General features: G+C 57.4%; 7 protein-coding genes across 7 annotated transcripts; 4 read left to right on the top strand and 3 right to left on the bottom strand.

Moving 5' to 3' along the window:
* Positions 1-809: 809 nt before the first annotated feature.
* On the top strand, positions 810-1,457 carry JCM15063_000911 (uncharacterized protein; the record flags this gene model as incomplete). Its single annotated transcript, XM_076680407.1, has 1 exon — positions 810-1,457. The coding sequence occupies one exon, from the start codon at positions 810-812 to the stop codon at positions 1,455-1,457; it is 648 nt and encodes a 215-aa protein (XP_076532472.1).
* A 261-nt stretch (positions 1,458-1,718) lies between these two features.
* On the top strand, positions 1,719-2,176 carry DAD4 (Dad4p; the record flags this gene model as incomplete). The annotated part of the gene is made up of 3 exons (XM_076680408.1): positions 1,719-1,761; positions 1,847-1,920; positions 2,063-2,176. 3 exons carry the CDS (start codon positions 1,719-1,721, stop codon positions 2,174-2,176), a joined length of 231 nt encoding a protein of 76 aa, XP_076532473.1.
* Positions 2,177-3,762: 1,586 nt separating this feature from the next.
* JCM15063_000913 (uncharacterized protein) lies at positions 3,763-6,061 on the bottom strand (the record flags this gene model as incomplete). The annotated part of the gene is made up of 6 exons (XM_076680409.1): positions 3,763-4,875; positions 4,940-5,133; positions 5,202-5,349; positions 5,421-5,711; positions 5,830-5,902; positions 5,979-6,061. 6 exons carry the CDS (start codon positions 6,059-6,061, stop codon positions 3,763-3,765), a joined length of 1,902 nt encoding a protein of 633 aa, XP_076532474.1.
* A 1,012-nt stretch (positions 6,062-7,073) lies between these two features.
* On the top strand, positions 7,074-10,109 carry JCM15063_000914 (uncharacterized protein; the record flags this gene model as incomplete). The annotated part of the gene is made up of 7 exons (XM_076680410.1): positions 7,074-7,214; positions 7,293-7,385; positions 7,463-7,615; positions 7,676-7,828; positions 7,887-8,013; positions 8,075-8,519; positions 8,582-10,109. 7 exons carry the CDS (start codon positions 7,074-7,076, stop codon positions 10,107-10,109), a joined length of 2,640 nt encoding a protein of 879 aa, XP_076532475.1.
* Positions 10,110-10,586: 477 nt separating this feature from the next.
* Positions 10,587-11,670, top strand: LYS5 (holo-[acyl-carrier-protein] synthase; the record flags this gene model as incomplete). The annotated part of the gene is made up of 4 exons (XM_076680411.1): positions 10,587-10,743; positions 10,807-10,913; positions 10,994-11,182; positions 11,266-11,670. The coding sequence occupies 4 exons, from the start codon at positions 10,587-10,589 to the stop codon at positions 11,668-11,670; spliced, it is 858 nt and encodes a 285-aa protein (XP_076532476.1).
* A 173-nt stretch (positions 11,671-11,843) lies between these two features.
* On the bottom strand, positions 11,844-13,863 carry JCM15063_000916 (uncharacterized protein; the record flags this gene model as incomplete). The annotated part of the gene is made up of 10 exons (XM_076680412.1): positions 11,844-12,118; positions 12,218-12,297; positions 12,676-12,732; positions 12,814-12,908; positions 12,978-13,051; positions 13,120-13,221; positions 13,290-13,410; positions 13,482-13,529; positions 13,591-13,667; positions 13,737-13,863. The coding sequence occupies 10 exons, from the start codon at positions 13,861-13,863 to the stop codon at positions 11,844-11,846; spliced, it is 1,056 nt and encodes a 351-aa protein (XP_076532477.1).
* Positions 13,864-14,226: 363 nt separating this feature from the next.
* On the bottom strand, positions 14,227-16,954 carry SEC2 (guanine nucleotide exchange factor SEC2; the record flags this gene model as incomplete). Its single annotated transcript, XM_076680413.1, has 2 exons — positions 14,227-16,290; positions 16,385-16,954. 2 exons carry the CDS (start codon positions 16,952-16,954, stop codon positions 14,227-14,229), a joined length of 2,634 nt encoding a protein of 877 aa, XP_076532478.1.
* Positions 16,955-16,985: the final 31 nt, after the last annotated feature.

Below are 16,985 nucleotides of genomic sequence, written 5' to 3' on the forward strand. Positions count from 1 at the left end.
TCAGTGCCTACCGCCGTTGTAGCAGCTTCTGGCGAGTATGACATCCTTCGCGTACGCGAGTTTCACCAACAGCGAGCCCTTCCGACACTAGCAGGGCACTTTATCTCGAGAAGACGGTCAAAACGCATTACCGCCTATAGATAGGCTTGGTCACACGAAACGAACCGACTTGGGACGACCCCTTGCCATCGCCAGGTGCGCAGAAACCCGCGCGCGGACTCGGCAGATCCCTCATTCAGACAGTCGAAGCTGCGGGTCTCGATCACCGTCGCGGTCTGGCGTCCACCCGGGCGAAGCAAATCCAATTTGCGAGGCGACACCAAAAGAAGCCTAGGTGTGGAGTTGTCCTGCACCATTCACAGTTTCACCTCCGGGCTTGCTTTCCCTCTGCCGGCCGTGTCTCTTCCCCAGTCGACGCATCTATTGCGATGACGCTCGGAAACGTGTATTTGTCACTCTGCGGGAGGCCGGTGCAAGTGTCCCTTGCCTCGCATATTTCGGGCCTCGATCGGGGAGAAATTCCTGCATCGCGCTCGAACAAAGCGCAGAAATATCGCGCAAGGTACGGACACTGAATGACCGTCGGCGATGTGCGCATCGCATGGCGCAGATCGCATGGCATGCGTGACAACTACCTTCCGATCAATAGAAGCTTGCTGCTCGCCAGTCGGCCGCAGGAAACAACAGCAGACCTTTACCCGAAATGAACATGTTGAAAAGAACCCAACGATCGACGTCTGCCGTCTTTGTTCTTTATTCTTCGCTCTCTCCATCTCTGTCACATACGCTGCACAATCACACTCCATACCATGTTCCGAAGATCGTCCGATCTAGCGCTGCATCGCTTTCCCGCGAGCAGAGGCCATCACTTCCTCGAGCTCACGCCTTCATGCGTCCCCGTCGCATCGACTTCGCAGTATCGTCTCGACAGCAGGGAGCATTACTTCTCGTCCTTGTGGATCAACCCAGACGATGAAATGCCCCGGAGGTTCCCGTTCGATGATTGCGTTCCCCTTTCGCCGGTAATGCTCAACACCGCGAAACCCGGCAACCTCTGTCCTGTCGAACATCGCCGAGAGGCCTCTCGGACGCCTCCTCGCTCGCCCTATTGCAACAGAGAGCCGTACAACAAGGAGCCAAGCGATTTCGTCGAGTGGTCGGGCCTGGCAGCGTTTCGCTTTCCACCTTCAATCGGCCTTCTAACTCCAGCGTCTTCTCAACCTTCATCGCCCGTTCAGACCGCGTTCCCCCCGCATTCGACGATCATCGAGTGTGACAACCTGCAACCAGGAGATGTCGGCATGGACAGCGAGGACGAGGAAAGCGAACGCGAGTTCATGCTGAGGGTCATGAAGCAGCGCCAAACCGAATTTGACGGCGACATGGACGAATGGGACAAGGGTGTGTCTTGTGATGCAGACGAAGAAAACCTTGGAGCTGGGCGGGATAGAGGATAGTGCGCACAGACAGTCAGGGTACCATTTCCGAATACATGTTGTTTCCATACTACGTATCTCTTAGATCTTTGGAATGCTCGACTATAGGACCTAAGCGAGCCCCATTTCCTTTTCGGTTCGAAGGCGAGAGATCGCGCATGACGAAACGCGTTGAAACCGCGCGGGTGGAGCTGAAACATTTCACGCCAGCTTCACCGCGCATTGAACCTCGAACCTTGACATACCGGTGCCCTGGTTACTCCCAAGTGATCCTCACTCAGCATGGCGCCGCCTCTCTTGAACCCGTACGAGGAAGAACAACAAGGTGCGTCGCGTCTCGATCTAACATCGAATGTGTCAAGCGCCTGTCGCTACGGCTGACATTCCCGCATCGCTCTACACACCGGTAGTGGTCATCTCGCGGATATTGGGCACCGTCGAGAAGCTGAACGAGAGCATGTTGGAGGCGAATCGCGCAATCGAGGTTCGTTCAACACGCTCACTTTCATCACCAGCGTCGATGCGCTGCTTAGCGCGTAGCCCAGCCAGCAAACCTGGTCTGATGGGGGAACAGACAGGCGCGTCGCCTCCAAATTGCGTGACTGATCATCGTGCTGCGTGTATAGCAAGTCAACGCCTACAACGCCTCGACCAGCGAAATCGTCGAGCTCTGGGTTAGCTACATGCGCAACGTCCAGTGGAACCTTCAATCAACGCAGCAAATGCAAGAACCCATGTGACAGTCGCGACTCGCAGCACGACGTCGACTATGCGCGCGAGGTGTTCTGAATGATTATACAGCTCGAATCTTGTTGTGAATCTATATTGTACCGGTACACGCCACGGATTCTAAACGGCGCGGGAGGAAATTCTCGGTACGGTCTGCGCACGCTACAAATCAACATGCATCCGACGTCCCCCGAGCATGGCTCCTACGACCTGCATTATCCGCAGCTGCCAGACACCTGCTCGAAAATTCAGGGTGCCACAAGCACTCCCGGAAAGCTGAGCGGGACACGGCCACCGCGAGTCTTTCGCACCTAGCAAGGAGTCCGATCGTCCATGTCAGGCGAGCACAATCTTCCCCGTCGACCGAGTCAGAGAGAAGGAATGCTTTACGACGAACGGAGTTATCCGTGCGACAAGTGCGTCAAAGCCTATAATGAGCGGGATGACCACTGTTGCCAGCGAGGCAGGAGTCCAGGCGCACTCGATACGACCAGGCCAGAGCTTTGTGGCGAGCTCGTGATCCTCGATCAGATGGTAGGGCTGGACTGAAGTAAGCGATCAAGCTGAACCGTTGCTAGTATCGAATGTCGAAGCATGTCAGGAATTGGACATGTGCTATCGAGCCTCCGGGAAGAAGAGGAGGCCGAAGAGATGCGTAAAATTGAGCCCCAAATCGTTCGCCTCGTTTCCGATTGCAAGCACGGCAAGGCGTGATGCGTTGCGGCTTGCCTCCTTGACAAGCTGTCTGACCGAAAGTGAGATCTCCAGCGGGATAGCGTTCGCTGTTGAAAGCGGTCCCGCTGCCGAGTTACCCGTCGCATATCGTAGCGACCTCTGGTGACGAGTCGGTCCATGCCTTCGACGCAGGCTGCTCTGCGTCCAGCTTGAATTGCCTCGTCGATATGATCCGACAGACGATCTGACGACGATCGTGCATCTCACTACCCTCAATCTCGACATCTCTGCCTTGTGAACCCACTCGAGATCTCTGCCTTGTGAACCCACTCGAGATCAACGACCTGTGAAGTATCCATGCGCCTATTGTGGACTGGTTGATGAAGTCACTACTCACCGACGAATAGCTGGTGCCCAAAGGCGATCCTGGGCGGCGAGGGACGTTCTGAGCTTGGTCACATCAATGGACGAAATGGACTCACGAAAGGTACGTCGACCAAGGCAATTGCAATCGCGCATAGGTGTTAGCAGCGAAGGCAAGGGGTTTCAAAACAGTGGGATACGCGTTTCCAGTAATCGTCTAGTCGGGCGTTCTTCAACTGAGGACGCTCGTACGCATCAACAACCACCAGTCCGAGAACGACCTCACGAGCTGAAGCGCACGCAGCAGTCGACGCTCAAGACTCTCAGCAAGACAGGAATCGAGACCCAGTCGATGGAGAATTCACAAATGGTGAGTATTTGCTAACCAGACGACTCGAGGCTTAATATGGGTAACAACGGAATACAAAAGAAATTAAGACGTGGGTGTGAGTCGGTGGCGCCTAACTCGACGAGAATCGACGAGTGATGATGGTGGAAGTCAGAATCGAGTGTTTGGATACAGGGAACTATGTTATGAGATGAGGGGATCTGACGGGCTCTACGCCGACGAGGTCGATTCGACGACGTGCTCGGTGTGGTGGTTCTCCGGAGCCGAGCTGTCACCGTGCGACGAGGTGGCGAGGGGCTCGCCAAGGATGGGAGGGGGTGCACCCTTGGATTCGTTCTGAAGGGCAGCCTTCTCAGGCTGCGAGACGCCGTTTCCAACGTAGGCAGGAAGGGTCTCGGCGCGCATGTGCTGGGGTCCAGTCTCCTCAGAGTTGACGTGCGCGTGCTCGAGAGGGTTCGAGGTCAAGGTTTGGCCGGCGGCAGGGGTGGTCGGCGCAGTGCGAGTGCGCGCGAGCTCATCGTCGGTGGCGTACTCGTCTTCACTCGATCCTCCACCTTCCTCAGAGTCCTCCTCCTCAGGGTGCTCGTGGTAGGCAGCCGATTCCGACGGCGCGGCGATCACGACCGACTTGTTGGAAGGAGCGACGGCACCCTCGCCAAAGGTCGAGACGGCCGCCGACTGGTTCTCCTCGGCGTGACGCTCAGCGCGTTCGGCCTCGTCGCCAGTAAGGACGCGGTCACCGGGAGTAGCCGCGACGCTCGAAGCGACGTCGGCTCCGGATCCCGAAGAGAGACCGACATTGGTGACGGCAGCAGCGACAGGGTCGCGCGAGACGACGGTGCGGGGCTCACTGGCGGTCTTGGTGTCGCGCGAGAGGTGGTCGATCTCCTCGTGCCATGCGAGCATCTCAGAGTGAGTGCGCGCTCGGAACGTGTAAGCGATCTCCTTGCCACCGAAGCGGAGCGTGTTCTTGACCTTGCTCTCGAAGGACGACTTGACAGCCTTGTTACCCTCGACGTGGAACTTGTGCGACTTGTCGGAAGCCTTGGCGGGAGCGGAGAGCGAGCACTCGGGGAGGAAGAGGGAGAAGCCTGGGGCGGTGGTGTCGGCAGAGTTGGGCGAGCGACGTTCGTGGAGGTAACCCGAGGGAGTGAGCACGTAGTACGACTCGGTGTACTTCTTGGTGAAGCGCTTCTTGCGCTCGAGGTAGCCTTCGCGAAGAGGTCGGGTCGAGGCGTGGTCGAGGCCGGGGAAAGTAATGGCTTCGATCGAGCGGGAAGGCGTGTTGGGGTCGATGAGGTTGGTGCTCTCCTGGCTGATGTACTATTCATGCGAGACGTATGTCAGCGTATAGCCAGAGAGACGGTCAAGGCCAAGGCGAGCTTACGTGTTCCCATTCGGCCTTGGGGTCGACACGCTGCAGAGCGGAGGCGATGGTGACGTGGATCTTGTCGAGCTCCTCGACGTGGGTCTTGCGAGCATCCTCGTACAGCTTGCAGGCGGATTGGATCGACTTGGCAATGCCTTCTTCGAAAGAGGCTTGCTGTTGCTGGAAGCGGATCAAAGCGGCCTGGAGGTCGTCTGGGAGGCAGGTGCCGCGATCAGCTTTGGTGTTGAAGACGAGAAAGCAGGGGACGCATCGGACTTACTCTCCTTGTGCACTTGCTTCTTGAGTTGGTTTTGGACGAGCGAGTGCGAGAGGTAGGGGTCCTTTTGCGGGAGCATCTGCACGTTCGAGTTCTCGAAAGTGTCGATGCCAGACTGAAGCTCAGTGAGGTGCTTGACGCTGACTCCACGCTGAGAAAGACGAGAGAGAGATTTCAGCTCGATGCGTGTCCGTGCACGAGCATTTTGAAGAGGAAGCTCACCTCATGCTCGACGGAATCGGCAAGCGCAGACGCCTCCTTCTCGATCGCAGCGATGTGAGACTTGAGCTCGCTCCTGACTCCCTCGAGCTCGCGCACGACGGTCTGCTCAATCTCATCGGCAAAGGACTGGTGCTTGTCGGCAAGGAGCCTGTTGTTGTCGCGAACCTCGTAGAGAACCTCTTGCCATCCGCCTTCGCCCAAGAAGCCGTGGCCCTCGTGGAAGGGGACCTGAATGGTCTCGTTGAGGGCGAGGGTCGACTTGCTCGCGGCGTGTTCAATGTGAGCGAGTCCCTGCGAGGTGGACAGCGCGACGGGGCAAGGTCAGTAAGCTGCGGGTGGGCCGGGGAAATGCAATTTCTCCGGGTCGGTGACCAACAAGCCTCCCCCGCGATCGGCGCGGATCACTGACCTTGTAGTAGTGCAAGAGCGACTTGTCGATGTGCTTCCATTGCTGGAGACGGTCAACAATCTCGTGGTCGGGACTGTCGAGCGAAAGCGCAGGAGAGAGCTGGTCAGCCTCACTTGGGGTCAGGTGCGATCGCGCTGGCAGACACTCACCGGATCTGTCCGGTCTTGGAGGGCTGGTGACCGTGCGTGGGCTTGGCCAGGCGAACTGATTTGTGGTGGAGAAGGCCAGACATGGTTTGGCGTGATTGGGGAGAGGGGGAGAGGAAGAGAGCGGGACCAGCAAGCGCGATTTCACTGCTGTGAACCAAGTCGCTGAAATTGGCGATGACGCAAACGCCTCCACGACCACTACGTAATCGCTCAAGATTGAACCTTCTCAACCGCATCGTGCCACGCCTCTTGTCGATCGCAAAGCGTGCTGTATTATAGGGTTACTGTACAGTACGTTTGACAAAACCTGTCGCGACAGTACTCAGTGCTGTAGTGTCACTTCTTGCCGAGTTGAACGAGCCACATCGGAAGCATTGGGAAGTGTTCGCATCTAACTCTCCCAGCATCTTTGGTGCAAGCGTTCGCAGCGCCTGTCAGACATTGTGCGCTCGATGCCTGTGCAGATCTTCGAACGTTTAGCTGGTCCATCGGTGCGAGGTATCGTCGGCGGCAACGCGGACTCTGGTACAGTGACTGGCACGCACGGCAGTTCGCTGCTGACGCACTGCCATCAAGTCGGGTCAGCTGACACGAAGTAGGCGCACTGAAGGAGACAGCATCATATATCAGCTGGGGACTGCGAGGGGCGCTCTGCAACCTCGTCCCTGCGCTATGTCCCGACGAGTCGATTTCGCTGTGAAGCAGAACCTCCTGGCGATGCGCGATAAATACCTCAGCTGTGAATGAGTCGATCGTCAGGATTTTGACAACAAGCTCCAAGGCGCGACGAGAGGCAGCACAAATGCGAGATAGAGACCGGCTCGAGCACTCAACTTCTTCTGCGAACGTCGCCACGGTCTTGCACCGTCATCGGAGCGAGGCTTTTACGGAACGACATGCTGTCCAATGTGGCCCAAAGTCGAAGGCGAGGGTCCGAGATGAGGGCGAGCTGCAGCTGCGGAACACGAGATCCGCGCGCGCGACTTTCATTCGGAGCGAGCTCCCCACATCAACTCTCGCTCCACGATCTCGAAGGCTTGTCACAGCGACTTTTCGCCGTACATCCTCGCGAGCGCCCAGAGCGACCTGATCAGGATGGTCTCGCTCAGCCGGATGCAAGCGTACGGCGCCATCTCGACGGCCGTGTTCGCCTCGACCGTCATCAACGCGTTCAGGCAGCGTTCCAACTTCTATGCCGCAGCAGTATACCTGTCCAAGAGCAACGCGTGCATGATGGTCAGTCTGCTGCGCTGGGCACCGGCCTCCACTCGGTCATCCAGTCGGCTCAACGTGTTTCCCTCATTACTCGTGCAGATCCTGTGGAACCAAGCGATATACCAGACTGTGCTGTTTGGGAAACTGCTGCAGCTCATCTTTCTGGGCGAGCTACGTCTGATCGAGGTCGAGGCGAGTTGACCTTTTCATCATCGCCCCCGTTCACCGCATCGTCTGAATATGGCTGATAACCTGTATCTTGTACACAGCGACTGAGAGAGAGAGGCTGGTTCGCAGTAACCGAGACCCTGCTCGCGCTAACGATCTTCAAGGACGAATTCGAAAGCAGTTTCGTCGTGCTCTTCGTGAGCTTGCTGTTTCTCAAGGTGTTCCATTGGCTCTCGAGTGACCGTATAGAAGCAGTGAGTAGCCCCGTTCTTGGAGTGCGCGACAGTTCTGAAAGCTGACGCGGACTCGACCAGATGGAACAATCGGCCAACGTCCCGCGACTCGCTCATGCCCGGATGATCGGATTACTCTCGTCACTATGGGTCGCCGACGTGGCCATGTTGCTGTTTGCTGCGGACTGCATCTTGGTCGAGGGGCCCACCGTCATGATCATGTTTGCATCCGAGGTGAGCTCCGGCGATTTCTTCCCTCCAAAAGGAGTATGACTGAAAAGCTCGACCGCAGTACATGATTCTCGTGGCAAGTGTCTGGGCAACGTCAATGAAGTATGTCATTACATGCATCGACATGCGCCGAGAGGTACAGTGGGAGGAGAAATCGATCTACATCTTCTACGTCGACCTCATTGCCGGTTCGTTTATCCCGCTTGTGAGCGTCAGCTGTTCGACTGAAAAGCGTGCTCGTATCAATAGATTTCTTCAAGCTCGTGACATACCTCACCTTCTTTGGCCTGACCCTCACCTTCTACGGTCTTCCGCTTAACATCCTTCGAGATGTCTACTTGACGCTGCGCTCTTTCCTTCTGAGGATCCGTGACTTGAGGAGGTATCGCCTCGCGACAAAGAATATGGAGACGCTGTACCCGGATGCAACAAGGCAAGAGATGGAACAAATGTCGGACAAGACTTGCATCATCTGTCGAGAAGACATGGAGTTCCAGTTGTCGGCGACTCAAGGGCCCGCCGAAGCTGAGGGTCAGGCGACGAACGGGCAAGGCGTCGATCAGCCACCTCCTCCGGTTCCTACAACGCCTCGACGGGGCCCGAACGAGACGCCCAAGAAATTGCCCTGTGGACATGTTTTCCACTTTCACTGCCTCAAGAGCTGGCTCGAAAGGCAACAAAGCTGCCCCACGTGGTACGTGTTGTCTGTGTGATCTGTGAACGATCGCTGATGGTGTTTATCATGTGGTCTCACAGTCGTCGACCGGTACTTCCGCCAGAGCAGAACGGCCCCAATCCGGCAGGCCGACGACAGGCGCCTCTGCGTGACGAAGAGCTGGACGAGTATGAGCGAGCGCCGGTCGATCCAAACCACCAAGCCCAGGCCTTGCTTGACGCCCAAATCAACCTCGCCCGGAGACTTGGCAGAGAAGCGTTCGGCCAGATGTTTCCAGGAGCGCCCTTCCCCGAGGAAGAGGCAGTCCCGGAAGCACCGCGTGTCGAGAACACGCCTCCTCAAACAGCTCCTGCAGCGCCTCGTGCCCGTTCCTCGTCTCCTTCACGCCTGCAACCTGCCACTGGCACTCGTCCGACACCGGCGTCGTTTGGCGCACGTCCAGGAGTGGGCTCTTCAGGGGCGCTGCCTCTAGTTGGTGCGCCACGTACCTCGCGAGACGCCCCAGCTCGCTCGCTCCTGCGTCCGCCAATGCCCTCGACCTCGGCAACACCAATCAATGATCGAAATCCTCTCGCCCACTTCACTCTGCCCGACCTCGAGCTACCTGCGTCAGGCGAAGCAGGATTGTACCACGCGCCTCCGACATTCGGCAACGTGGACTTTGACTTTTCTGCCCTCGCACGATCGTCAGCTTCGACTTCACAGCAGGGATACGCAGATCTCGCTTATGGCGCGTTCCCGCGGTTTGGAGGCGAAGTCAGAAATGTGCCGCTACCCCAAGGACACGGGCTCGGAGCCGATCGCCCGAATCCCCTAAACCTCGAACAGAGGATTCAGAGGCTGCAGAGGACGACAGGGCACGCGCCCGTGGGACACTCGCGAGCAGAAGACGCAGCCGCTCAACCAGATGGAGGGGACACGAAGGCCAAGGAGAAAGGCAAGGCCAAGGCAGCGGAACCACAGGCTGGAGAGCCTGACTGGAAAGCTTGGGATGCGGTTATGCAAGAGGGAGAGAAGTCTGTTCCTGCGCCAACGCAACGACAAGCTGCTCTCCTCGCCGCCGAGAAAAGACGAGCGGCAGAAACTGGCAGGTCCGGGTCCCCGGCGAGCTGGGCCCGGAAAACCGATTCTCTCGCCCCGTGGTCCGAAGCCGCCTACACGACACCGCTACCTCCCTCGCGCGAACCTTCACCGACTCCTCCGATTTCGCGAGCTTCTACCTCGTCCCCTCCTCGTCGCGACTTGACAGCTGCGCCGAGCTCGACTGCTGCTCGTTCGGCAGCGTCTCTACCTCGACTGTATCCCCTTTTCGATCCTTCAAACCCTTCCGTCGGATCGCTCTATCCGTCGCTCGCCGCACAGCCGTCATCCGAAGAGACCGCAAGCCCGAGAGGTACTGCGACACAGGCTCAGCAGGGCGAGGTTGATGAGCTCGTGCGACGCGCGATCGAGGAAAAATTGAGCGTACTGGTCGATTTCCAGGATCGCATAGAGGGGTTGGTCGACGAGATGAGGACAGCATTGGGGTCGAGCAAGCCTGTATCTAATCCAAAGGCAGAGTTGCCGGCCTCAAGCCGATCTCAGGACCAACCTTTTAACGACGATTAATCCTCGGAGCGGAGTGCTCTATCGCGTTGCTAATCTGTAGCGTGTCATTGTCTACATTTAATTGCAACTAGCTTTGTTGGCCGCCCTGTGAGCCTGACGACTAGCGCTTGAGAGCGAAAGTTCCATCAAGCTCGAACACTCGATGTTTCACGGTGCTATCATAGTCGAATTTGCTCGCCGCCTTCGAGTCCATACCAGACTGTAACGCTCTCGATTACGCGATCAGTTTGGGTTTTCTGCCCGCACGACGAGAGACTTCTCCTTGCTCTGGCGCCAATCATCTAGATTCTCTCCGCTTCCAAGCAGGATCTCGCGATTTTGTCTGCTCACGCAAGCGAACAGGTTCAAGTGCGTGTCTGCTATTGTACAGCGACATGGACAAGAGGGAGCTCACGCAGTGTCTCATCAGTGGCCTGAGGAAACCAATCTCTCGACAAACTCGTACCTAGACCTGTTTCCAGGTACTGCCGCAACACGATGCAAGTTCACATCCTCAGGATCGACACGAGCTTCACTTCCAACGAAGATGGCGGACGGGTGGGTCCGCGCGACTCGCTGACACCGTGGTTCGATCTCGTCACGGAGCGAGACCGCATAGACGTTCTCAAGTTTCGATTCTTGGGCGATGCTCGTCGTGAGCGCTTTTTCAACGTCTGTGCAGGCGCTCGAAGGAGGTCCTGACTTCCAGTAATCGCAGGATGCCTTCTCGGAAGAATCCTCGCATCTTTCGTACTCTCGAATCGTCTCAATCTGCAGAGGAACGAATTCAATATCCTGAGAACGTCTTCGAATCGACCGTATGCTGTGAGTACTCCGGTAGAGTCATGTCCCACCAATCCATTTTTTGGAGTCTTCGGAAGAGCTCATCTTCGAAACCTGATCAGGTTCTCGCCTCTTCTTTGGAACCACTTCCAATCGACTTCAATGTCTCGCACGACTCGAACTTGGTCGCAATCGCTTCGATCAATTCAACACAAGCCGGAAGTGAGCGGGTCGGGATCGATCTCATGAGGATCCGGAATCCTTGGGAAGGAACTACCGTTCCAGAGTTTGTCCAAGTCCTTGCCGAACAGGTCCATCCCCAACACCGATTAATTCGAATTCGAACTTCATAGGAATATCACTGACACTGAGATTGCACTGTGTGTCGCAACAGCTGACAGAGAAAGAACGGTTCGCGATCGAAGCAATTCCGGATCCCGAGACCAAGCTCCGACATGCCCTCGCATTGTGGACTCTCAAAGAAGCGTATGTAAAAGCGACTGGTCAAGGCCTACATTGTGATCTCTCGCGACTCGGATTCGAGCTCGACTTGTCGAAGAACGTTCCAGGAGTCGGACACGTGATTGGAAATGGTACACTCGATGGCGCTCTCATGAGAGACTGGGCCTTTGACTTGGTTCAACTCGAAAACTCGGATGGAAGCTATTGGATGGCGATCGCGAGGAACGAGTTTAGAGGAGGAGGAGGCAAGGTTCTATTATCGAGTTCGAGTTGTAGACCAAACTGGTTTCAAGTTCTCGAGCTTGACCATGTTGCAAATTACCTGCGTACCCAGTGATTCATGAACAAGCGCCTTGCAGCGAGAACATATTCTCTTCTTCGGACCTGTCTTTGCTACAGACACCCAATACGGTCGATAGATAGATAATTAAATTACGATGGTGACTATGATGATGTTGGACTATCCAAAAGAGACACGTTCCCTCTAGCTCTGCCCGGAGAATTTTGACCCTACGAGTCGTAGTTCTCGGGTTTGCCGCAGCACGAGAACAGACCTCCCTTCTTCTTCTTCTGTTGCGTCGCAGGCTTGGTCGGTTCAGCAGCGACGGGCTTCTCAGAGGTACCAGCAGTAGCAGCGGCGGCAGGAGTAGGCTCGGCGGCGGTGGCGGAGGTAGGCTCGGCGGTAGTGGCGGGTTCGGCCACGGCAGGAGTCTCAGTCGCGGGGGCCTCGGCAGTCTCGGGAGTCTTGTCCGTGACTTCGTAACCGGCAGCAGGCGCAGTCTCAGCTGTCAACGGGTTCCATCCCATGAGTTTTGTCTTTTCTTTTCTCTTTGCTTCTGAAACGATCGTTTGCACAATCGGTTGAGGTGGACGTGAAAACATACGAGTCTCGGTGGCGGCGACGGCCGAGGTCGGGAGAGCCTTGGCCAAGACGGGTTCGCCAGCATGCTGGGCCTTCTCGAGACTGTTGAACAGAGAAAGCCAAGGAAACCAGAAAAAAACGATCAGCTCGCTGTTCCCGATGTCCGCAAACAATGCTTCGTTGACTCGACGCGAACGAGGCACGCGAGGCCTGATTTGCGCGCGCGCTTTCGAGAGAGAGAGAGAGAGCGCGCGAGGGAAGGTAGATTAGATTGCTTCGCGTAACAGATACAAATCTCCGATCCACCTCCCTCGCTTCGTTGTGTCGGGACCAAGGTGTCCCGATTTCTGTATTTACTGCTCTAGGTGTCTTCGGAAGGGGCGAAAGGAGTCCATGTAATGCCGAGAATATCACGTCCGGACTGTCCCGACGTTGCTTGCCTCCTCTCTATTTCGAGGGGAAAAGCAAAGGTTGGCTTACGCAGTCTTGCCAGCAGCGAATTGGGCGACAGTCTTGGCGAAGGAAGAACCTTGGAACCTGCGAGTACACGAGGAAAAAACGGAGTTCAGTCTTTGCGCCTGGAGAGTAGTGACCGAACCCTCGATAAAATTCGCATACTTGGCAACGGCGAGTTCCTTCTCGGAGACTTGGCGGGATCCATCACCTCCGGCGATGGCAGCAGCACCGTAAGCGGAGCCACCGACAATCTCGCCCTGTTAGGAATGGTCGTCAGTACGAAAAACTGATGGCGCCAAAATTCTGACTAGAATGAAGGAACGCACGAGGTCAGTGAGCTCGGGAGCGGCGAAGCCCGAAGGAACGTAGATGATGCCGTGGTGAGCGAAGAAGGGGATGGCTAGGTACAGAAAGAAGAAGCATGAGAAACCGGGTCTTAAAGAGAATGATCGTCCAGATACAACGCACTGGTGAGAGCAGTGGTCTCTTGTCCTCCGTGCTGCGAGGCAGTCGAGGTGAAGACGGTGGCCATCTTGCCGAAGAGGGCACCCTTGGCCCAGAGTCCACCGGCTGTGCACAAAAGCGCGTCAGTTGGCAACGACTATCAACGGATGTTCTGAGGGAGAATTGGAGCTGACTCTGGTCGAAGAAGGCCGAGACGGCAGCGGGCATGCGACCGTAGCGGGTTCCGGCACCGAAGATGAATCCGTCGTACTTGAGGAGGTCATCGGGGGTGATCTCGGGGTGGTCTAGGTGAGGCTGGATCCGGTATTGCTCGAGCAGGTCAGCACGTGCTATGACGTATCGAGTCACTTGCAGGGTAAGCTTACGCCGGCGTGCATCTTGCCACGGACCTCATCGGAGAGGATCTCGGGGAACTACGATCCAGAGTCGATGTGGTTAGTTCGCTCACGGTGACGTGTCGTTCGGAATGCTCACTCGGTAGATGTCGACCTCGACACCAGCCTCCTTGGCAGCCTCGGCCTCGGCGAGCGCGAGCTTCGAGACATGACCGTCTGCAGGTTGGAGAGCGAGAGCGAGAGCGAAGCGCGGTCAGCCTCCAGATTCGCCCGAGTCATACGCACTCGTTCCAGTCACGAGCGAGAGACGTACAGAGGGTGTAGTAGACAACAGCGATGCGAGCAACCCTGTTGAACCGATGAGTACGAAGAGGGGGCGGGGCGGGCGAAGCAGGCGAGTCGAGAACCGCATGCAACGAGCGAGAGAAACACAGTGACGAGCGCTCGAGTCAGTTCACCTTTGACTCGTGTCAGCAGACAGTACCGTTTACTCACATGGTGTTCTGTGAGAGCTACGAGAGAGGTAGTGCGGAAGGAGAGAAACAAAGACGCGGCGGGTGTGTTGAGTGAAACTCGCGTTGCCTAATTCGGTCTAGCCAGCCTCGACGATTATGTACAGTGCGCTGCTTAGATTTTCCATTTTCGGAATGATGTAATCGCTTCGCTTAGAGGGTAGATTAGGCATCATGCATTTTAATGGAAACACGACAGCTGTATACGGAAGCACAGACCCACGACATCCCAGACCCACCACGCAACAAGATGTCCTGCAATATCACTGCACCCAAACTTTCGCGCCTCGAGCGCTCACGACTCCCCCGTCACTCGACACCGCCGCGACTCTTGCCCAAAACACGCTCTCCTTGAGCCTCACCACCTCGGACCAACACCGGTCCTCCCAACCCATCGAGTTGGCAATCATCTCGCCTCCGGTCAAGCCAGCACCCGGACCAGGCGCCTGCTGCTGTGGCTGTGACGGGTGTCGAGGCGGTGGCGATGGACCGGTCGGGTTCGCTCGGCGCGGCGGCGGAGGAGGGAACGATGGCGAAGCAGGCGGTGAAGGGGCCGAACCAATCGCCGGGGACGCTCGAGCGGAGGATCGTGGCGGTCGATTCGGTTTGTTGACCGATCCAGAAGACGTGTTGGCGTTCTGCGTCAGCGTCGGAGTTTGGGGTCTCGAGATCGCAGGCGAGGTTGGCATCGACGAGGACGGAGTGTGCTCGTTCACCTTGCTCTTCTGATCGTCTTTGACCTCATCAGCTCGTCCAATGTCGCCCGTCTTGTCATCACTAGTTTCGTGGTCCGCTGCGTGCGGCTCCGGTTCGACGATTCTCGGAGTTCCTTCGATCTCGGTGTCTGCCGCCTCAAAGTCTCGCGCTTCGATCCCGAGCCCGTGGTTCTCCTGTTCGTGACCAGTCTCCTTCTTATCGTCTTCGAGCGAGCCGTTTTTGACGAGCGAGGTCGTCGAACTCGAAACCGGGATCGTTTCGCCCCGACCTTGCACAAACTTGAACCCTTCCTCGAGCAGCAACCCGCGCTCGATCACTCGCACGTACGTCCAAAATTCGCACACAGCTCGCAATCGCGCGAGGCAGTACGAAGGGCACACGGGGTATTTCGACGTCGCCGAGTCTTTGATCTTGAACACGTGAATCTGCAGCGAGTGGTCGAGAGGGTGATGCGAAGGCGAGTACGAAGGGAACGAGAACGTGTTGTCGACCGAGGTCGCTGGCGATGCACTCGCGGCAGGACTCGTCGTCGAGATCGTCGGGGTCGTGTTGGACGAGTTTGAACGCGCGAACCCCCAGCCTCTGCCCCCGAGCATCTTCTTCACGGTCGAGTTGAGATTGTCGGTCGCGGTCGAAGCGGTCGACGTCGAGTTGGTCGACTTGGACCGCGCCATCACTCCCGAACTCGCGTACCATTTGTCGAGTCCGCATCCACACAGCGCACACTTGTCGCCTGGCAGGTCTTGACCGCTCGTGAGAGGCTCGATGAGTAGCGTGCCGTCGACGACCGCGTTGGCGACGTTGCGGCGACTCAGGAACCCGAGCCCGGGCGCGAGGTCGAGTCGGAGGACCGGGTCCGAATCTTCCTCGACGCAGCGCTTGAGGAACGGTTGAGAGAGATGTGTCGAGAGGAGGAGATGCGGTGCGAGCAGTTGCGCCGGCGAGAGAGACGAGGTCGGAGGTGGGTCGGAGGAGAAACCTCGAGTTGATAGGGCAGAGTGACCGAAAGCGGATGGAGTCTCGGGTGGTCGAGCGAGGGTCGTCACGCGAAGCTGACGCAGGTAGGTGATGAATGTGAGGAATTCTTGATACGGGAGTGCCGAAGTCAGCAGTCGCGGCGAGGCGAATTGCGACGGGATCGGGGCTTGCGACAGATCGCGCGCCAGTGTGACGGTTGAAGCGACATCGAGGTGCTGTCCGTCCGAAAAGATGATACTACCTCCGAGATCGCCGTCTTCGAGTCCGTCTGGGCGTTCGGTGGGGTCCTCGGGCACGACTTCGCCATGAGCGGCGAGCCGTTTCTTGAGCGCTGCGACTTGGGCCTCGCGCTTCTCGAGTTTGCCGACCGTGTCACGCAGGCCGACTTGTACGTCTTCGAGGAGGGCCTGCATCGATGTGCCCGCTTCTTCAACCGAGCGAGTCTTGTCTTCGGCGCGTGCGCGCGCGAGGCGTTCGAACGCGACCATTTTGTTCGCTTCAGCAAACAGGTTCGAGGTGAGGTTCTCGACTTCGTTCTCGAGGGCCGAGTGTGCCTGGACGGCCGTTTGCCGGTTCTGAGTTTCCTCGACGACTTTGGTCATCAACCTCTGCATCTCTCCTTGCACGTGGTCCTGCAAGATCGAGAAATTTTCAAGCTCGTGGTGAGGATTGCGGAATTACCGACGGTGTATAGGGATGAGAGGGCAGAAGGGGAACGGCACGTACACGCTCGACCCATCCTCCCGCTTCGATCTCTTTCGTCCAGCGCTCCTTGTCTCGCTCGAGGTCGGCGACACGCTTGCGCAACTGCTTCTCTGTTTCCTGGGTGTCGTGTAGGTGGTCCTCGAGGTCGCCTCGAGTCGTGTAACTCTTGACGAGCTTGCCGTTGAGACTGGTGACCTGGGACGTGAGATCGGTGATCTGGCCGCGCAGGAACGCGACGAGCTCGTCCGCGGTGGCAGCAGGGGGATCGACTTGGAGCGATGGGTCGTGTACGAGGTTGAGCGACGAGGTGGACGACATGGCGGTCGCGGGCGTGGTCAGGTGGGGAGGCACGCTCGTCTGCACGGCACTGCTCGTCGCCGCGTCCACTTTTGGTTCGCTTGTTGCTGTAGCAGATGCAGTCTCGACCTCGGCATCTGCCGGACTGAGTTCAGGGTCGGTGGGCTGCGCGGTGGTTGGTTCGTCGCCGTTGTCGACGTCGTGAAAGGACGTAGCGTCATCGTCGTCCGCCGACTGCGATACCTGCGACTCGGGGCGGCTGCTTGGAGCGCCGTGGTCGTCGTCTGCCGCCATAACGTGTTCGTGTTTGAGAGAAGAGTAGCGG

Source organism: Sporobolomyces koalae, assembly GCF_050403365.1.
Source record: "Sporobolomyces koalae JCM15063 DNA, S_koalae_JCM15063T_v1_ctg37, whole genome shotgun sequence".
Lineage (NCBI taxonomy): Eukaryota > Fungi > Basidiomycota > Microbotryomycetes > Sporidiobolales > Sporidiobolaceae > Sporobolomyces > Sporobolomyces koalae.